The sequence below is a fragment of the Heloderma suspectum genome, chromosome 1 (assembly GCF_057233095.1).
Source record: "Heloderma suspectum isolate Gila_16-S chromosome 1, 16-S_ref, whole genome shotgun sequence".
Classification (NCBI taxonomy): Eukaryota; Metazoa; Chordata; class Lepidosauria; order Squamata; family Helodermatidae; genus Heloderma; species Heloderma suspectum.
The window spans coordinates 307,407,994-307,429,029 of record NC_139458.1 but is presented as its reverse complement, the minus strand read 5'-3'; the positions used below and the strand labels follow the sequence as shown (position 1 = coordinate 307,429,029).

Sequence of the window (21,036 nt, the reverse complement as noted above, 5' to 3'; positions counted from 1 at the left end):
TGTGAGGATAATATGGAGAGGAGGAGGATAATGTAAGCCGCCTTGGGTTCCTTGCAAGAGGAAAAAAGGCGGGATATAAATGCAATAAATAAATAAATAAAATAAGCATTCTTTCTGGCTTCACTAGAGCAAGCAGCTTGGGAAGTTGGGACTCCTCTGTTGATAGGTTTTTAAGCCTTCAGGAAACCCATACATAAACCAAAATATTTTTTTAAAATGCCCTTCAATTGCTGGTTAATTTTGTGCAGGAGCTGTGATGATGCTCATTCCAGACAATAAGCAAACAAAACATGGAAGATGATGCCTTATATTAACTCAGGTTCTTTTGATATGGGTCCATTAAAATCTCATGTGAAATTTCATGTGGCGTATAGGGCAACATGGTATTTTACCAGTCCTGCAACTATGCAGGTGATGGATCAATAAAGACATCACTAATCACAACAGACTCTGCAGATGCCAAACAATTGTTTCACGTTAGTTCACAGCCAGTGATCAACTGACCCAACTGTGTACTGTAGATCAAACGGACTGGGTGCTCACCTATACTATGGGGACATGTTAAACCAACCTGTGTATTTGCATTAATGCAGACACTGCTCTAACATACAGTCACATTTTCAGTTCCAAATGGGAAAGATTCAGAGTATACATGATGCTAGTAAATATTCCAATTTTATATTCCACACAAACCTTCCTGTATCAGATGGGGAGGGGAGGGGGACCTGCTCTGTATACCTTCTATTCAGTAGATAAAGTCTGCCAGTACGTGAGAAAGGGCCATTTCTGTAGGATGGGCTACTTCAGCAGGTCTTCTCAACATCTGAGTTCTTGGCTCTTGTTGCTTTTATCATAATGTTTGTCTATTGCTGCAGTGTTTGGATAATATTTAATTACTTTTAAAATGGCTGGCTTTAATATGATTCTGTTTTCATTTTATTCAACTTTTTACCTTTTGGAAAGGCATCTAAATAAATAGAATCAATGAGAGGGCCACTTTCCAGCACAGTAACAGACACATTTATCCTCACTGAAATCCATGGGTTAAGTGTACCTAACTCTGTGACTCTATAAAAATAAAAACATTTATTTTTAGCTTTTATGTCACCCATATTTAGTAGCAGATTCGTGTTTTTTTAAAATGAGGCAAAGAGAGTCCTGTATTCTACACAATCCTTAACAACTTTACAGTGCAATCCTATGTGTATCAACTCAGAGGTAAGTCCCAATGGGTTCAATGGGACTTACTCCCAGGTGAATAGAGGATTGCAGTAGAAGAAAAATAATCTTTTGTGATTGTGCTGCCAGCTATATTTGCATTAAAAGTTCTTAATGCATGGTCACGTTAGTTTAGTCTATCCATTTGATTTTCTATTACAACTACACACACACACACACACACACACACTTGGCAACACTCACATTGTTTTTGATATCAGCCCGAGAGCCTCCGAGCAGCAGGACCCGAACGCTTTCAGAATGGCTGTTTTGGCAAGCCAAGTGCAGTGGTGTGTTACCTGCCTTCAGAAAGAAAGGGTGAGAGGAGAAACACTAGTCATCTTTAGAAAGGGCACAAACCAGCTTATATTACTTTCCTTCCTTCATTCTATGGATTACATCTGGTCTCCGTGCAAAATGAATCTGTAACCTAACATGGACACTGGCAAAAAAGAAAGAGAAAGGCTGTTGATGCTTTTCCCATATTATGCTGTAAACATAATTGCTCCTGCAATCCCATCAGGCATTCATACATTTTTGATACATACTACTCTACAAAGTTGGACCAAGTGGTTTGGGAAGAAGCAGATGCGAATTTCTGTCCATCATAATAGTTGTAACACCCCACTTGATAAGTAGAAATCAGGTTCATGACCTGATAATAAAACAATAAAAATAATAAAGAATGGAAGAAACACAATAAATGAACTAACATGAGGGGAGATTTTTATGGCACCATTGTCACTAAGGGCTAAGTGATTTTCTACATTTGCATTTTACGTCTTGACTCTTCATTTCAATCAGGATATTTGTATGAAGTAATAAAATATAGACAGAATATTTGTTGCTAATTTCATTTTATAGATGATAGATTCTAGATGTGTTGTAGGATCTGGCTGTAAGACTGCAGTCCTCTTACAAGTGCTTATCAATTTATTTAAATTTCACTATGCTGGCATAGGGGTACCTGAAATTGCACAAGAGTTACTTCTTTTTTAAAGGAGACAGAGGCAAAACAGATGCACAGCTTGTCAATTTCAACTGCTCCCTTCCTTTCTCACTTTGAAGAAACAGACTTTGGAAACCGTGGATCAAAGGAGCCCTTTCCACTGTCCAGAGAAGGGAGGGTTGAAGATGTAAAGAGATTTTGTGGTGTTCTAGCCTGGTTATGAAACTGACTACAAAAATGAAGGGGCCAGTTTGAAATTGACAAGAAAAATCAAGCAGGCATGTTTTCTATCAGAGTTGTGAAAGTGACCAGAAAATAATTTTAAACACACATGCACACAAAACCAGGGTGCCAAGAAGCACCCATTTCAGAATGTTGGGAGAGAGGGTGTGTCATGCCCCTACTGTGTGGACAGAACACAGTGAGATGCACACACCTTAAAAGCGCTAGATCTCATGAAGTGTGAGCATCAACAGGAATTTTGCTCTTAGCTTACAGCAAAGGAGCAATGATAGGAAGTTATAGGAGCCCTTTGTCTGGAAGCACCCATTATAGAAGGTAGTCTGCTTCCCCTTGGTTTTGCAGTTTATGCATTTGACATCGTTTCCAATAAATTGGATTTTTATTGCCATTTCTTTGTTAGTCCAATTCATTTTCACATACCCGCTAGAATAAGCCCTTTCCATACTGATTACAACACTAGAAGGCCTTCTAGTATTCCTCAGCCATAATTAATGCACCATTCAGTGCAACTGACCTCTTTTTTGTGCTAGTTGTCAAAATACACAATTTCCCTCACAATAACTTCCTCATGAAGGAATAATCTAGGAATAGTCAATGAAAAACAAAATGAAGAGTTTTGCCAAGAAATGCACTGCCACTCGTCAAGAAATGCTGCTGCTGGAAACGACTGATGAGAAGAACCCTCCATTTTAAAATCATGTTCTTTCTCTTTTTCCTTTACAGCAGAACTTGAAAGCTCTTTTCTGCATGCATCTCACCTTGTTTCTGGCAAGAACATTCGCCCCTGCTTTAACAAGCAGTTTAGCCGACTGACTGAATCCATGCCAAGAGGCTTCATGGAGAGCTGTGTTCCCATCCTGAAGAGCAGGCACAGAGAAGCAGAAGTTCAGAGAACTGTGTCCATATAGAAAAGAATACTGTATACTCCCAGAATTTATTTATTAGGAACTGTACATTTATTTCAGAGATGGGTGAGTTATGGCCCTCCAGATGTTTTGGATTGCAACTCCCATGATCCTTCACTGTTAGCTATGCTGGCTAGGGGTGATGGAAACTGTAGGCCAAAACATCTGAATGGCCACAAGATTACCAAATCTGGCTATGAAAGAACCCTGGTTAGCATTAACTACTATACACATTGGTGCCTATGCAGCCTTAAGCCAAGCAGGAACATTTGCATAAGAGGGAGGAGAAGGGAGCATGCACTGATGCGGCCTGCTGCCAGTCCATTAACCATCACTAAGCAATGGGCAGGTTTACATATGCACAAGCCATGGATAGCTTAGCCCTCAAACAATGTGGTAATCAGTGCAGAGCAGCCCAGTACTGAGCAGGCAAGCAACAGAGCCGGGCAACTTTTACATGATGTGAAAGCCTACTGTAACCTGAAAAATGGCAACCAAAAAAGAGAAAATGGGTAACAATACCAATATTACCAAAGTTTAACCAATGTAATACAATTTTCAAGGGCTGGTAGTTGTGTGTGGTCTTTTGCATTATATTTAAAACTAGAAATTTCCTCCACAAATGATACAAACAAGTTTGAAAGAACTTCCTCCAGAAGCAGCATAGCATAGTTATTACCGGTTTTGTGCATTTTCTCCTTACCTTGTCTTGCCTGTCCAAAGCACACCCCTCATGGATAAGAGCTGATATTACCTCTGTGTTCCCTACAACAGTAGCTCGATGCAAGGCTGTCTGATCACCCTGCAAAGAGAACAAACGATTCACTAACACACCTTTAGTTTCAAATCTACACCAATATACATGCAAATATATTATACATATCAATACATCCCTCTATAGGCAGCAACATACACAGTGGTACAGAAATACATTCAGTCTATGGGTGCAAGCCAAATCAACATCCTGGTATCCAAATCTTTAATAATGATCGCAGTGACATTATATTGGTATAGCTGTTAATAGACAACCTAAACACTTAGACCAACTTCACATGTTATGCATGGAATGTATTTCCATTTAGGAAAAAAACACACACATGTTTTTATGTGGGCTGTCTAAGTGTGGGCTGTCATGTGTGAAAATTATTCACATGTATTGTGCAACATGTACATTAATGTACTGGCTTCATACACTCCCCCCCCCCCCGTGTTCCTTGCAGTAGGAGTAGTGTGTGAAGCAGTACTTGCTGACAGAAGCTTAAGATTTTGGAAGGGTCATCCCCCTTTTTCCCAAAATGCATATATATATATATATATATATATATACACACACACACACACACACACACACATACACACACATACATATATACACACACACAAATACATATATACACACACACAAACACCAGGTCAACCCAAAATAAAATGCCAGGTCAGCCCAAAATAAAATCTCCCTCATCCATGATTTGATTGTGGATGAGGGGGCTGACCTGGCATGTATTACTGAGACCTGGGTGGGGGAACTGGGAGGGGTCACTCTCTCCCAGCTGTGCCCTCCTGGGTACTCGATGCAGCACCAACACCGACTTGAGGGTCGGGGAGGGGGGGTTGCCGTGGTCTATAGGAAATCAATCTCCCTCTCCAGGCTTCCTGCTCATTCGAGCGCAGATCTTGAGTGTTTGTACCTTGTGTTGGGTACCCGGGACAGATTGGGGATTCTGTTGGTGTACCGCCCACCCCGCTGCCCATCAGACTCCCTGCCTGAGCTGACGGAGGTGGTCTCGGACTTGGTGTTGAGGACCCCTAGGATGATGGTCCTGGGGCATCTCAACTTCCATGCCAAGGCCGCTGTATCCGGGGCGGCTCAGGACTTCATGGCCGCCATGACAACCATGGGGCTGTCCCAACTTGTCATCGGCCCAACGCATACAAAAGGACACACGCTTGATCTGGTTTTCTCGACTGGGCAGGAGGATGGTGATCTGAAAGTGGAGGAATTAACATCTGTCCCTTTGTCATGGTCAGATCACTTCCTGCTGAGGTTTAGACTCCTGGCGGCCTTTCCCCTCTGCAAGGGTGGGGGACCTATTAAAATGGTCCGCCCCCGGAGATTAATGGATTCCGATGGATTCCAGAGGGCTCTGGGGGATTTTCCTGCTGGTATGGCTGGTGCTCCTGTCGAAGCCCAGGTCGCTCTGTGGAATGCAGAGATGACTCGGGCGGTTGACACGATCGCGCCCAAGCGCCCTCTCCCTCTGAGCAGAGCCCGGCCAGCTCCTTGGTATACACCTGAGCTGAGGGCAATGAAGCAAGAGGGGAGACGGCTAGAACGCAGGTGGAGGAAAACCCGTGCTGAGTCTGACCGAACACAGGTAAGAGCTCACTATCGAGCCTACTCTGTGGCGGTGAGGGTGGCAAAGAGACAGTTCTTTTCCACCAGCATTGCATCTTCTCAGTGTCGTCCAGCGGAACTTTTCCGAGTGGTTCGCGGCCTGTTATATTCTGGGCCAGGGAGAGAGATGGTGGAACCCTCGGTAGCACGCTGTGACGAGTTTGCATGGCACTTTGAGGATAAAGTCGCTCAGATTCGTCATAAATTGGACACCACCATTAATGCAGTTCCATTGGTAGAGGCGTTCAGAGCACCGTCTGGTCCAGTTTTATTGGATGAGTTTCAGTTACTGAGGCCTGAGGATGCGGACAAGGTGCTTGGCCAAGTCCGATCGACCACTTGTGTGCTTGACCCTTGCCCTTCATGGCTTATTAAATCAAACAAGGAGGGGTTGTCCGGCTGGGTCCAGGAGGTTGTAAATTCCTCCTTGAGAGAGGGAGTGGTGCCTGCCGCTTTAAAAGAGGCAGTAATTAGACCACTCCTGAAAAAGCCTAACCTGGACCCAGAGGATGTTAACCATTATAGGCCAGTGGCCAACATCCCCTTCCTGGGCAAGGTGCTTGAGCGGGTGGTTGTAGGACAGCTCCAGGCACTGTTGAATGAAACGGATTATCTAGATCCATTTCAATCGGGCTTCAGGCCTGGTTTTGGAATGGAAACTGCCTTGGTCACCCTGTGGGATGACCTCTGCCAGGAGAGGGACAGGGGGAGTGCGATCCTGTTGATTCTCCTGGACCTCTCAGCGGCTTTCGATACCATCGACCATGGTATCCTTCTGGATAGGTTGTCTGGGTTGGGAGTAGAAGGCACTGCACTACAGTGTTTCCGCTCCTACTTGGATGGCCTATTCCAGAAGGTGGTGCTGGGGGATTACTGCTCTGTGCCATGGCAATTGTGCCATTGGGTTCCACAGGGCTCTATTTTATCCCCCATGCTGTTTAACATCTACACGAAACCGCTGGGGGAGGTTATCCGGAGGTGTGGGCTGAGGTGCCATCAATATGCAGATGACACCCAGCTCTACCTCTCTTTTACATCAAAACCAGGTGAGGCAGTGACTGTTCTGAATCAGTGCCTGGGCACGGTAATGGACTGGATGAGGGCTAATAAACTGAAACTCAATCCAGACAAGACGGAGGTACTGTTAGTGGGTGGTTCGTCTGCCCGGCTAGGTGATATTCAACCTGTTCTGGAGGGGGTTGCACTCCCCCTAAAGGATCAGGATCGTAGTTTGGGGGTACTCTTGGATCCAGAACTGTCACTTGAGGCACAGGTGAACTCAGTGGCACAGAGCACTTTTTATCAGCTTAGGCTGGTATACCAACTACGCCCTTATCTGGACAGAGATAGCCTTGCTACAGTGATCCATGCTCTGATAACTTCTCGTCTGGATTACTGCAATGCGTTATACGTGGGGCTGCCTTTGAAAACGGTCCGGAAACTTCAGCTGGTCCAAAATAGGGCAGCAAGATTGTTAACAGGGACTGGCCTGCGAGCTCATATTACGCCAGTACTTTTCCAGCTGCACTGGCTGCCAGTCCATTTCCGGGCCCGATTCAAAGTGCTGGTGTTAACATTCAAAGCCCTTAACGGCTTGGGGCCAGGTTACCTGAAGGATCGCCTCCTCCCATATGTGCCTGCCCGGACCTTAAGATCATCATCAGCAGCCCTTTTCCGTGAGCCCCTGCCAAAGGAAGTGAGGCGGGTGGCTACTAGGAGGAGGGCTTTTTCTGCTGTGGCACCCCGGCTCTGGAATGAGCTCCCTAGTGAGGTTCGCCTGGCGCCTGACATTGTATTCCTTTCGGCGCCAGGTGAAGACCTTTTTATTTTCCCAGGCATTTTAGCATTTTAGCTTTCTAATTTATCTTTGCTGTTTTAAATCTGTATTTTAAACTCTTGCACTGCTGCTAGGTTTTATTGTGGTTGTATTGTTATATTGTGGTTTTAATGTTCTGTATATTTTAAATTGTTTTATTGTGTGTTGTTTGGATTTAATTTTTGTGAACCGCCCAGAGAGCTTCGGCTATTGGGCGGTATAGAAATGAAATAAATAAATAAATAAACACACAAACACACAAAAAGAGAGCTCTCAAATATGGGCCTATCCACGTCTTTCCTAACATAGCTCTACCTAGCAACTTATTTGTATGTCTCACCAGATCTGCAGACACAGTGTCGAAGAATGACTCAAGTAGCTCTGTCTGTTCATCAATCATCCAGTTCAGATGTAGCAAAATCAGCCAAGAGAAGCTCTCTACAAGTTAACTTAAATAAAGTTTGCAACATCTGTTAGGATCTAGATAGGCCAATCAACAATGCAGTTAAGATGCATTTTGACTGGCCAAGCAAATATTTAGACTTAAAAAAAAAAAAAGATTGCGCAGCAATCCTACATAAATAGGTCCTACTGGTTTCAATGGAACTTAACACCTTTACAACTATGGGCAGGATTAGAACCTAAATTCATCTGAAGATAAAGAGGCTTCAGCGGACTGTAACACTCTCAAAAGTTTCAGAGCCCATCATTCACTGGATCCTCTTCAAACATCATGATTCTCAACACTCCACCGCACAACGTATTGCTTGTTGGGAGCAAAAAGGACTGTATAAACCAGTTGTTATGGTGAAAGTGGTTTGAACGCACATTTCCTATGCATTTGTTTTTCAGGAAGAGAATGACCTAGTTTGCATCATGACCAACTACTGGTTAAACTCCTGCCCGCTCACCACTTCCGCTTCATTTCTGCTTTTCTTCTAAGTGACATGCAAACCTGGAACTCTGGGTTGTTGAGAGGGAAGCCACCTGGACTTTTGGGTTTGCATATCACAATGAATCCAGGAACAGGGCCTGGGCCCGATGGTTTGTTGTTGGGTTAAAACTCTGGGTTGTTTCCCCCTCAACAACCCAGAGCTCTGGATTCACACATCACGTGTTCCTGGGTTGTTTACAAAAGTGGAAATGAAGCAGAAGTGGCAAGCGGGCAGGAGGCAGCACACTCACTCCAGACAGTCCATGGATTAAACAACCCATGGGATGTCATTACATGCGAACTGGATCAATGTGTGTTCAAACCCTGTCCACCATACCTAGCAAATATGCCTGTCTTCACCCTAAATAAGCAAGCTTAAATGTAAGCTGAGCGGTTCCACACAGAGCTTATCATGCAGGGGAAAGTAGTCACGTGACTGTTTGCAATTTAACCCACTGCAAATCTGTTGGGAGGGAAAACACATAAACGTCTTCAGTGGGAAACCATTTCATCTGGACAAACATTTCAAGGAAAATGGACTTCTATCAGTGGCATGTTCAGATATTCTATAATTTAGGTGTTATTTTCTTGTTATTTTAAATGTTACCTGCCCTGGTCCCTCTGGTGATAGGGCAGGTTAAAAATAAAGTAAGTAAATATTAAATAAGATGGGCTCACTGTTGGTGAGCATTGGTTGAGTTGCAAGATGGCCATATATTTTACTATTGTGCTTCCCCCACCCCCAACATGGTTGTATACACATTTTAAAAAATAAACAACATGACCACATTCAGGTTTCTTACCTTTGTTTATAACATTTTATATATTAACACTTTATTTCTGATTGCCAAGTTTGTGCTTTTAGGTTCTCCTTTTGAGTTTTACCTCTTCTTGTACTCCTTTTGAGTACTACCTTTTCTTGTCTTACTTTTTATTAATGGAAGTTTTGTTTATATTCATTATGAAACAAGGGAAGCTTTTTCAACAGAAATACAGTGTCAGCCTAGAGAGCCATTCAAACCATTCAGACTGGCCCTTGTCTCTTAGTGTCTGCTGTGATAAACAAAGCAAAGGGGATCCTCCCCTGATAAATGACTGAAAGGGGTCTGCTCACCAAGGAATAGATGAGATCTGTAGTTAAGGTATGCCACAGGGGAAAAGGCTGAATTAGCATAGGAAGCTGACTTATATGATGAAGGTCAGACCAATGATGCACAGCAACTACTCTGACTAGCCATGAAGCTCCGTGGCCTCAAGCAAAGGTCTCTCCCATCATCTGCCGCCTGGTCATTTTAACTGGAGATGCCAAGGGCAGAACCTTGGACCTTGTGCATGCATACTACTACCACAGTTCTGGTGATCCCTCCATATAGTAGCAGCACATCCCAAACACAAGACCAACTTACTGATCTCAAACACTGACTAGCTCAGCCATTTTAATTTTAATAAGCAACTAAGATAGAAGAATGTCATGTTTCTATAACAGGTTCCACTCTTTAGATCACCCTTCCCAACTCAGATGCTGGGGAACTTGTTTGGATCTCCAGATGTTTTAGCCCCCCAAAAGATGTTGGGCCCTCCAGATGTTTGGACTACAATTCCCAGCATTCCTGGCCATGGGCCATGCTGACTGGGGCTGACGGGAGTTGAAGTCCAAAACATCTGAAGGGCACCAGGTTGGGGAAGACTGCTCTAGGGCCTAGGGATACCTATTATAAAGATATGGCATTCTTCTGTCTTGGTTGTTTATTAAAATTACACCTTAACTAGTCAGTCTAGGCTCAAAAAATACAAGGGTGCAGAAAATCTCTCAGTTCGAGGGCCAAATTCTACTCCAGAGGAGCTCTCAGTGGTCACATTCCAGTAGTGGGCAGGGCCAAAATACAAAAACATAAGCACAGTGTACCATAAAGCTCTCACTGCCAATTACTAAGCCTTAGGGGAGGCATTTCAACTTTTTAGAATTGCAGGAGTGGGAGGACTGTACAAAATCACCAGGAAATTAACCAACAATGAGTGGTTGGGAAAAGGAGGGGGAGTCAGGGAAAAGGGGGGGGCCATCTGTGGAACCTAGAGGTCCGGACTGGGACCCCAGGTGGGCCAAATTTGACCCCCAGGTCTGATGTTCTATACCTCTGCTATCGTGAGAAATAACAGGATATAAAAAGGAGGCTCGACTATTTGTGAAAATATGTGATATAGAAGACCTGTTCATTCTAGTGAAAACTGGAAAACAATCAATTGTTGCCAGCACAAAAATCCGTATTTGGGGGTGGGGGAGTTAGAGTTTTCATGTACAATTTCTACAAAAAGGCATTAAAAAACACAACTGAAAACTGTGTTTTTTAATTGAAAACTTTACAAATCTTTGGTAATGATGAAATAAATCATCTTGCTTTCGACTACATGGTATTTCACAGATCACAGGCATAAATGCCAGGAGGGAATTTACAATGTGTAAACTCATGATGCCATACTAATATTCATAATGAAGAAATAAAATTATATTGATTGGGATACTATGATATGTATGATCTGATGACACAACCTTGCATTTAAGTAGCAGAATATCTGACAATTTGCAGGAGCAAAATGCAGTGCTCTTATAACTGCAAATGATAAGAGAGTGCAACAGCAAACCACATTTTTCATTTAGATATATGGGCCCAAAAAGAACTACAATAATTTCCTGCAGTTCAAATCCAAAGCCTTCTAAATGGTGGTGCTCAGGAGCCAGCTGTTGCAGAAAGAATGGATTAGACTAATGATTATTTCAAAACAAAAGACCCACTTGCTCGCCCGCTTGATAGATTTTTGTTGTAACAATTATTTTAATTAGAACAGAGTGACAGCAACAAGAAAAACTAATGTAGTTCATTAAAGGACGTATTAAACATGCTGGCATTTGAGAAAGACAACATCTGCTCTGGGAAACATTTCCCTCCAATTAAGAGGAATCTCAAGTCACAAAGCAGAAAGTTGCATTTCCAGTGCCATAATAACAGAGACTAATTGAAATCCAGCCCATATCAAGGCAGAAAACATGACAAAATAGCTATCTAGGCCAGCTTGCCTTGGCTATCACAGTGGTGTGTGTGGGTGGGTGTGTTGGTTGCACCAGTATATATCCATAGAGAATTTCTCTCTAGCCCCAAAAGAGTGCAAGGGAGTTCTTAAAGCATTATGGGAAAGGATTAGAGATCTATTCCCTCCCTTAGTCCTGCCTGTATCATGTGCTTCTGGGGAGTAAGGGTGGAGAGAAGGAGAAGAGGGGATTGCACGATCACTTACTCTGACCCCCACACCCTAAAACTGGTAATGCCCATTTAGCCAAAACTGCCCAATAAGAGCCACCTCTGAGGCACAGCATTCTATTAGCTAGCAAAAAGTGTTGTACTCGCCTACTCTCCTTTATTTTCAAGTAGGAACTGTTTGCTGAGGAGTTGCAAGGTCACAGGTCAATAACACTGCTGGGTCAAGGAAGGAATTTTCTTCTCCCCACATCACTGACCATTGAGGATAAGGCAATTCTATTGGAAATTTGGGTACTAGTGAGCTTCACAGCTGTGCTTAATAGATAATTCAATGGTTAATTGATATATTGAGGACCTGTGTCATATGCAGTCTGTCTAGCAACTCTGCTTATGAAAGAACTGTGTATTTGTCAGCCTTTTATATCCATTCAGGATCTTTGATGCTAAACATCCATGTGTTTATGTCAGCTTTGCCCAACCTGGTGCACTCCAGATGTTAGACCATGGCCATGCTGGTTGGGGATGATGGAAGTTGTAGGTCAACACATCTGGAGGGCATGAGATTGAGGAAGGCTAGCTTATGTGACAAGTTATCCCGAGATAACGAGCTTTTCTGCATGAGCCTTTTACTGTGCGCTCTCCATTAACTACATACAGTTGTTTATGGGGTCTTTAGATGACGTCGTGACCTTCCAGTTTTGCCTCTGTTTTCAAACAGCACTTTTGGTGAGCTTTCTTAGAGCTGGGAAAATGGAGTATTATTTAGAAAGTGAAAGAAAATGCTTTTTCCACTTGTGTAATTGTGCTATTCCATTACAGCACAGTGCCACTAAGAAGTTATGTAGCAGAAAATGTGGAAAGGAAATGCTCTTCATGTAGTGCCCGGATCTCAATTCTGCGACGAAACCAAAAGTAGATACCGCGGATTACCAGCCTTGTGCAGAAAAGCTCATTAGCTCCAAAACCCAATTCAACCTCTGATTTGCTTATAAATTCAAAGAGTATACTAAGTCTGGCAAGATCACGAGCTCTTGGTTCATCTCTCTTTAATCCCAAAACAAATATGTAAATAATTGCAGGCTTATTACCTCTGGCGGGTGGACTTAAAAGTTCCATAAAGCAACAGAGTGACATATAAATGACCCAAGACAATCAATAAAACATTTGTAGCAAAAAAGACCCTTGTTTCTGTATTCGATTAGTCTGTATAAACTGTGACAGCCTCCTTGGATCTTGACTGTGCAAACAATTCCTGGGAAGTGTTTCATGTAGATATGAACATTTAGTGGGACTCTTATAGGGAAAGTATGTGGGTTGAGAACCTTTTGGCAAAACATGATATGAAAGCCAGACATGCAACCATGCACTTTTGAAGTAGCTCTGACATGCCAGTGGGCCAATCCCAATGCTACATGCAACTGTGTCAGAGAGAAGCTGAAGTTAAGAGTGCTAACCTCCTCTCTTTGCAATCTTCTAGGATCTTTTCTAGCCTTTCTCCTCTGTTTTTTCTTATCTTTTTCTTCCTTGACTTCTTTTACCAGGGCCACTTTCCCCTTCACTATTTCTGAGGTATGTGCTGTGTGAACACTCATTGACCAATCAGAGATGGCATCAGGATTCCAATAAGGGCTTGCAGGATTAGCAGGGAGAAGGAAAGAGTTACTTCTTGGGGTTTCATACTCTAGAGAGCTGGTCTCCACAGGCAGAAATTCATAATAATCCCATTCAAGGCCACTGGAGGTCATTCTTCAACTACTAAGATCTTTTACAATATCTTAACGATCAACATCTGTAGAACACGAAGTCAGCATTTTAAATACTCCACAACATTTTAGAGTTTCTTTATGCTATGCAACATTTGGCAGATGAAAAGTTAATTGGGCAATTATCTATTTACTATAGGATATAAAAATAAAAAAGTTACTGACTTTCACAGCTCACTGTTAAACAGCAGGACAAAGGGCAGTGTTTTGAAAGTTGGGAAGATTAGTAATCCAAGAGGCTACAAAACTGCTTCCTAAGAACATTTACTTGAAAGTAAGTTCCTTCTGTCGTAAAAAGCCAATGTGGAGTAGTGGTTAGAGAGCTGGACTAAGGCTGGGAAAATCCAGGTTCAAATATTCACTCAGCCATGAACCTCACTGAGCAATCTCAGGCCAGTTACTCCCTCTCAGTCTAATCCACCTCACAGGATTGTTGTGAGGATAAACTTGGGGAGGGGGGTTATGTATACCACAAAGAAGAGAAACAGGTTCTCAAGATGCAAAAAAAAAAAAAAAAAAGAATTATTGTAGGAAGCCCAACACATTTTGGCCTTTTTCTTATTTTTAGGCCTTCTTCAGGGGGTTGCTAGAGAAAAAAGTCTGCAGATTTTTTTCAGCAAAAGATTGTCTCCTGTGTCAGTCTCCTGGTGACTGTAGATTGACACAGGAGACAATCTTTTGCTGAAAAAATTCTGCAGACATTTTCTCTAGCAACCGCTTGAAGAAGGCCTAAAAATAAGAAAAAGGCCGAAATGCATTGGGCTTCCTACAATAACTTTATCTATTTTTTGTATCCTGAGAACCTGTTTCTCTTCTTTGTGATTTACTTTGGATGCTCACCTCCTTCTATTTTCTTGGATTGTGTACACCGCCTTGAGCTCCCCGGAGGAAAAGCCAGGGCCTGCAGGAGAAGCCACCACCACCACCACCACCGGGGAAGAGGCGTGCTTGCCGCCGCTGGGCCTGCTGCTGCCGCCGCTGGGCCTGCTGCCACCACCACTGCCACCACCACCAGGCCTTCCTTGTGGACTTCTGCCTGGCAGACCGCCAGTCCCTGCAGGACCAGGCCCCCAGGTACCGAGCCAGCTGTGCTGCTCCACCTGCCCCTCCCTGGAGGGGCTACATAAGCTGGCTGGCTGAGGTGGCCTGGGAGAGCCAGGGCCTGCAGGAGAAGCCACCACCACCACCACCGGGGAAGAGGCGTGCTTGCCGCCGCTGGGCCTGCTGCTGCCGCCGCTGGGCCTGCTGCCGCCGCCGCTGCCACCACCACCAGGCCTTCCTTGTGGACTTCTGCCTGGCAGACCGCCAGTCCCTGCAGGACCAGGCCCCCAGGTACCAAGCCAGCTGTGCTGCTCCACCTGCCCCTCCCTGGAGGGGCTACATAAGCTGGCTGGTTGAGGTGGCCTGGGAGAGCCAGGGCCTGCAGGAGAAGCCACCACCACCACCGGGGAAGAGGCGTGCTTGCAGCCGCTGGGCCTGCTGCCGCCGTCGCCGCTACCACCACCACCACCAGGCCTTCCCTGTGGACTCCTGCCTGGCATTTTTAAGGGGATTTTAATTGTTTTGTTTGTTTTATTTTGTTGGGGGGGATTTTGTTGTGTTTTTAGGGGTGGGTAGCCTGCCTGATAGGCGGGAGCGAGGGGGCATGTGTCCACCTGATGGAGGCAGTGGGGAGAGTGTTGGGGGCCAGAACATACCGAGGCTGGGCGGCAGGCGCTGGCGGAGCGCTAGGGGCAGGCCATGCCAGCTAAGGGGAACAAGGGAGAGATGTGTATTATCTGTCCCCTGCTCCGGGCCTGTCCAGAGCCAAAGGATGGCTGGGGGAGGCGTGACCCCATCTTCTGGCCTTCGTTTGCTGCTCTGCAATGCCAGGTCTGTTACCCAGAAAACCTCCCTCATCCATGACATGATCCTGGATGAGGGTGCAGACCTGGCATGTATTACGGAGACCTGGCTGGCCGAGGCTGCTGCTCCAACCCTTGCAGCCATGTGTCCAGCTGGATTTTCGTATGCACAGCAGCCGAGGGCTGGGGATCGGGGAGGGGGAGTGGCTGTTATCTACCGAGAGTCCTTGGTCTTCACCAGACCCCCTCTCCGGGAGACCAAGGTTGTTGAGTGCATGTACTGGAGGTTGGGCCCGAAGGGCAGTCTGGGGATTCTGCTCGTGTACCGTCCACCCCGCTGCACGACTGACTCCCTGGCCGAGGTGCTTGAGGTGGTCTCTGATGTGCGTGTACAGTCCCTTAACTTACTGGTGTTGGGGGACTTCAACGTACATTCGGAGGCCATCCTCACAGGAGCACCTCGGGACTTCATGGAGACCATGGCCTCCTGGGAGCTGCACCATATTCTAACTGGGCCCACCCATGTAGCCGGTCATGCACTAGACCTTGTGTTTGTTTCTGGAGAAGCGGGGAGTGATCTGGAAGTCGGGGGTATATCCACCACCCCCTTGTCATGGTCAGATCACTATCTGGTGACGTTGGACTTCTCAGTTCCACAACCCCTCCGCAGGGGTGGAGGACCCATTAAAATGGTCCGCCCCAGGCGTCTTATGGATCCAAATGGATTCCTGAACGCGCTTGGGGATTCTCTGGGGCATGCCAACGGCCACTCGGTTGAGACCCTGGTGGGTGGCTGGAATGCCGCAATCACTGGGGCATTAGTTCGGGTGGCTCCGAAACGCCCTCTCCCCCTGAACAGGGCTCGGACTGCACCATGGTTCAATCCGCGGTTACGAGCTCTGAAAAAGGAGGTGAGATGGCTAGAGCGCCGGTGGCGGAAGTCTCGCTCCAAAGACGATCAGACACGGGCTAGAGCTATATCTTCAGCCTATCACGTGGCGGTGAAGGCAGCAAAAAAGGAATATTATGCTGCCTCCATCGCGTCTGCAGAGTGCTGCCCCAGGAGGCTGTTCCAAGTGGTCCGGAGCCTGGTCGGTCCTGTGGCTCCGGAACCACTGGAGCATTCTAAGGCCTCCTGTGAGGCTTTGGCAAGGCACTTTGCAGATAAAATTGATCAGATTAGGTGTGTTACTCTGCACACTGTGGATACAGTTAGTGAGCAAGAGGCGGCCTGTGGCAAACCGGTTTTGTGGGATCGGTTCCAGCTTCTTCCTCCTGATGAAGTGGACAAGGTGCTTTCATCTGTAAGGCCAACCACCTGCTTACTTGATCCTTGCCCATCTTGGCTCATTATGAGCTGCAGAGAGAGACTGGGTGAGGGGATCAAGGCGGTGGTGAATGCCTCCCTTGAGGAGGGAGTGATGCCACCAGCCCTCAAGGAGGCAGTGATAAGACCGCTCTTAAAGAAGCCCTCCTTGGATCCTCAAGTTCTGAACAACTTTCGCCCAGTCTCAAATCTGCCATTTTTGGGCAAGGTGATTGAGCGGGTGGTGGCGGTGCAGTTGAAGGCACACTTGGAAGAAACTGATTATCTAGACCCATTTCAGTCGGGCTTCAGGCCTGGGCATGGGACAGAAACGGCCTTGGTCGCCTTGGTGGATGATATGAGGAGGGCTCTGGATAGGGGTGAATGCTCCTTCCTTGTTCTCCTCGACCTCTCAGCGGCTTTTGATACCGTTGACCACGGTATCCTCCTGGACCGCCTGGAGGGGTTGGGCATTGGAAACACTGTATTGCGGTGGTTCCGGTCCTTCCTCTCTGGCAGGTACCAGAGGGTAGCACTGGGAGAGGAGGTTTCGGACCCGTGGCCACTTACTTGTGGGGTGCCACAGGGTTCCATCCTCTCCCCGATGCTATTTAACATCTATGTGAAGCCACTGGGGGCTATCATCAGGAGGTTTGGGGTGCAGTGTCATCAATATGCGGATGACACTCAGCTCTACCTCTCATTCAAATCTTCACCAAGGTTGGCCGTAGAATCCCTGTCCAAATGTCTGGAGACGGTGAGTGGCTGGATGGGGAGGAATAAGCTGAAGCTCAACCCTGACAAGACCGAGGTACTTTTGGTGGGAGACAAGAGGAGGCTGGGGGATGTTGACCTGGTGTTGAATGGGGTACAGCTACCCTTGAAAGACCAGGTCCGCAGCCTGGGGGTCATTTTGGACTCCCAGCTGTCCATGGAGGCTCAGGTGTCAGCTGTGAGCCGGACAGCGCTGTATCAACTCCATCTGATACGGCGGCTGCGCCCCTACCTTCCCAACCATCTGCTCCCATCGGTAGTACATGCCCTGGTCTCCTCTCGTTTAGACTACTGTAATGCGCTCTACGTGGGGTTACCCTTGAAGACGGTTCGGAAACTGCAGCTGGTACAGAACGCGGCGGCTCGCCTGATTAAAGGCAGCCGCCGGCGAGATCACATCACTCCAGTGCTGAAGGAGTTGCACTGGTTACCAGTTGTTTTCCGGGCCAAATTCAAGGTGTTGGTTTTGACCTTTAAAACCCTATATGGTTCCGGCCCAGCCTATCTTAAGGAGCGCCTCCAGCAACACCAGACAGGCCGCTTAACAAGATCAGCCTCGGATGGCCTTCTCTCTGTCCCATCAGCCAGGACAGCTAGACTGGTGGGGACGAGGGAGAGGGCCTTCTCTGTGGTGGCCCCCACTCTGTGGAACTCCCTCCCTAGGGAACTCCGTCATGCCCCCTCTTTAATGAGCTTCCGTCGTGCATTAAAAACGTGGTTGTTCAGGCAGGCATTTGGGGTGGGTTAGGGTATTTTTTTAAAAAAAAATTTATGGTAAAATTTTATTGTTTTAAATTGTTTATGGTGAGTTGTACATCGCCCAGAGTGGCTGGGTGACCAGTCAGATGGGCGATTAATAAATTTAATAAATAAATAAATAAATAAATAAATAAAAGTGGGATTTAAAATGCAATAAAGGGGTATACAAAAATCTTAGGTGAGATGTAAATTTAACAAAAATCCACAGGGACCTTATCAAAAAGAAGCTGACTATTTTTGACAACTATACTTCATCTAAGGCAGTGAAGAAAGTCTTGGGAGAAAGCTACAGGAAAAGAAAATGCGATTACTTCATCAAGGGAGCAATCCTATCTGGGTCGACGGTCGCCACCGAGCCCAGGGGCGACTGCCTATCCAGTGCAGGATGGGAAGAGTGGTGAGGAGCAGATCTCCTCCTCGCTTCCCCCGCCTGGCTTCCGATTTCATGGGTCCTCGGAGGGCGGGAAGCGGCATCTGGATGACATATAGGATGTGTTGTACCAGCATTTCCAACTTCCCCACCCTGGCACGTCCTCAGGAACACCCCATTTTTGCTACTCTGCGCTCCTCTTCCGAGCACGGAGCCAATCCGTGCTGCCTACGAGGCAGTGCAGGGGGGGGTGGAGGTTGGTTCTCAGGCAACCGACCTCAGAGCACGGCCTCCGAGGTTAGTTCCCAGAAACCAACCTATCCTATGGTCTAGACGCTGACTAGTGGCCATAGGATTGCGCCCCAAATGAACTTTCATATTAGATGGCTTTCAAGTTAAAATCACTTGAATCTTTTCCACCAGCTAGCAAACTTTTACTCTGAGCTCAGCAACTGTATTCATGTTGCACAGATTTTAATGACAATCAAATTTTGCCAGTACACTATAAAAATAACTCAGGGCTATCATTCAGTGCTTCCTCTCCTTCTTTTTAAGGCTGACTACAATATATCAACCCCACGAATGGCAAAGAGCAATCCAGAAATAGTGTAAAATTCACACTAGGTTTCTGTGCGACAAAGCACTTAGAAATGCCCCTGGCATTATAAATGCAAACATTCTTGCCATGGATTTCACACTTCTGAATGGTGTGAATGTGATGGGGGCTGGTGGTGGAGTTGCCAGCTCCAAGAGAAGCAGAACTCAAAAGAACAGCAGTGAAAAACGTGAGCTGGGTTTGGGGTGGGCAGGCATTTTGGCTTTCCCAAAGCCCAAATTTCGCACCAAATGTTTGCACATGTGAACATTCAGCACCACCCTATCTCTGAGCTCCTTGAAGAAGGACAAGATACCATTTTTTAAAATGTTCCCAACACTGTATAACTCTTATTTCACTTAAAGGCACCGTTCCTTTATCTCTGCTTATAGACATTTTTTAAAAAGATATCAAAAACATTCCTTGAAGGTTTTGAAAATAAGCCCCAAGGCACTCATTTGTAACGCCCCTGTCTTTTCCCCCTTCAATGCCAACCTATATGGCTTTAAAACTAGTAAAACAAAGCAAACATCTGTTCTAAACAAAAGCTGTCTCTAAAGGAGAGAACTTGTTGCTGTGTTCTTTGGACTATTAGGGGCTTTCCTTGGTTGCATCTACTCACATCATCCTGAAGATCCACATCACAGCTTGCTTTGAGCAAAATCTGGACAACCCGGAGATGACCCTTGTAAGCCGCAAGATGGAGAGGTGTCCTCCCATGCTGTAAAGCAGAAGGTAGCAACTGCTGAAAAAGCTTTAAAGCCAGTTGCCGGTACACAGCACATGAATGACAAACTGCAGCATAACATTGTCAACAGAGAGAGAAATAAACCCAGCCAGTTTCACAGCATAACTGTGACATGACAAATAAGCAGTGGATTAAAAATTAAGCTCACAGATTTTAAAAGGCCTGGGAGAATTAAAGTCTTCTCTGGGCACCTGAAATGACCAGGCAAGCCTCTCTGAGGAGGGCACCCCATAACCCAAGTGCCACCACCAAAAAAAGCACTCTCCCTGGTAGCCACCTGTCTCACTTCATGTGGCAGGAGCACCCAGAGCAGGGACTCTGAAGAGGATCTCAAGACTCAGGCTGGAATATGTGGAAGGTGGATATGTTTTAATTAGGGATAGACATTCAACTAGGAGGTTTCCTATAAAACCTTTCACTATCTATCTGAAATCCAATGCAACTTAGGATCATAGGAGGCTGCCATATACTGAGTCAGACCATTGGCCCATCTAGCCTAGTACTCTTGACACTGACTGGCAGCAGCTCTCCAGGGTTTGAGGCAGGGAAATTTTCTGCCCTACCTGGAGATGCCAAGGAATGAACCTGGGGCCTTCTGCATGCAAAGCAGGTACTCCACCATTGAGCTGCGGGCCCTCCTCTTGAACTCTGAATTACTATTCAAAACCTGCAAATGTAAACACCCTTTTTTCTTTGCAACAATAAAACAAAATGAAAAAATTAAAGTTTGCAGTAACAAAGTAAAACTCAGCAAACATTGAAATTGCACAATGTGGCAGAAGAACCACCATGAAAACAGAAGCAATGGCCTGAGTTCTCTGTTGGAGAAGTGCCATCCTGTCAGTGTGGCTTGCAGGGAACCCAGGTGCAAGTCTCCTTAAAATTAACAAAAGACCTGCCATAGTATCATGCTGTGGGCATAAGAAAGTTAAATCATCACCAATGTAATTAGGAAACAGAGGTGTTAAAAAGAGGATGAAACAGCTTTCAAACACAGTTAAATCTGGTTAAACCTAATGAGAGGTATACGAATTAAGCTCATATGTTAGAATAAGGTAACCATGGGGAACAAGTCATTGCAGATTTGTTCTAATCTACTAATACTCTTTCCACATTTCCTTTACAAAAGGCAAACATTCAGACTACTAACAGCGCAAACCTAC

At 45.6% G+C, this 21,036-nt stretch overlaps 1 protein-coding gene across 2 annotated transcripts in view; it reads right to left on the bottom strand.

Annotated features, from left to right (window-relative positions):
* ANKRD6 (ankyrin repeat domain 6) overlaps positions 1 to 21,036 on the bottom strand; it is a 122,767-nt gene that overhangs the window by 16,137 nt on the left and 85,594 nt on the right. The window contains exons 3-7 of one of the 2 annotated variants that reach the window (XM_084827093.1): positions 19,748 to 19,846; positions 13,169 to 13,417; positions 4,019 to 4,117; positions 3,169 to 3,267; positions 1,423 to 1,521 (exon numbers count right to left, since the gene is read on the bottom strand). In XM_084827093.1, the coding sequence (XP_084683219.1) occupies positions 1,423 to 1,521; positions 3,169 to 3,267; positions 4,019 to 4,117; positions 13,169 to 13,417; positions 19,748 to 19,846 (645 nt within the window). The remainder of the gene's footprint in view (positions 1 to 1,422; positions 1,522 to 3,168; positions 3,268 to 4,018; positions 4,118 to 13,168; positions 13,418 to 19,747; positions 19,847 to 21,036) is intronic. The other variant, XM_084827092.1, reaches the window with a different exon arrangement.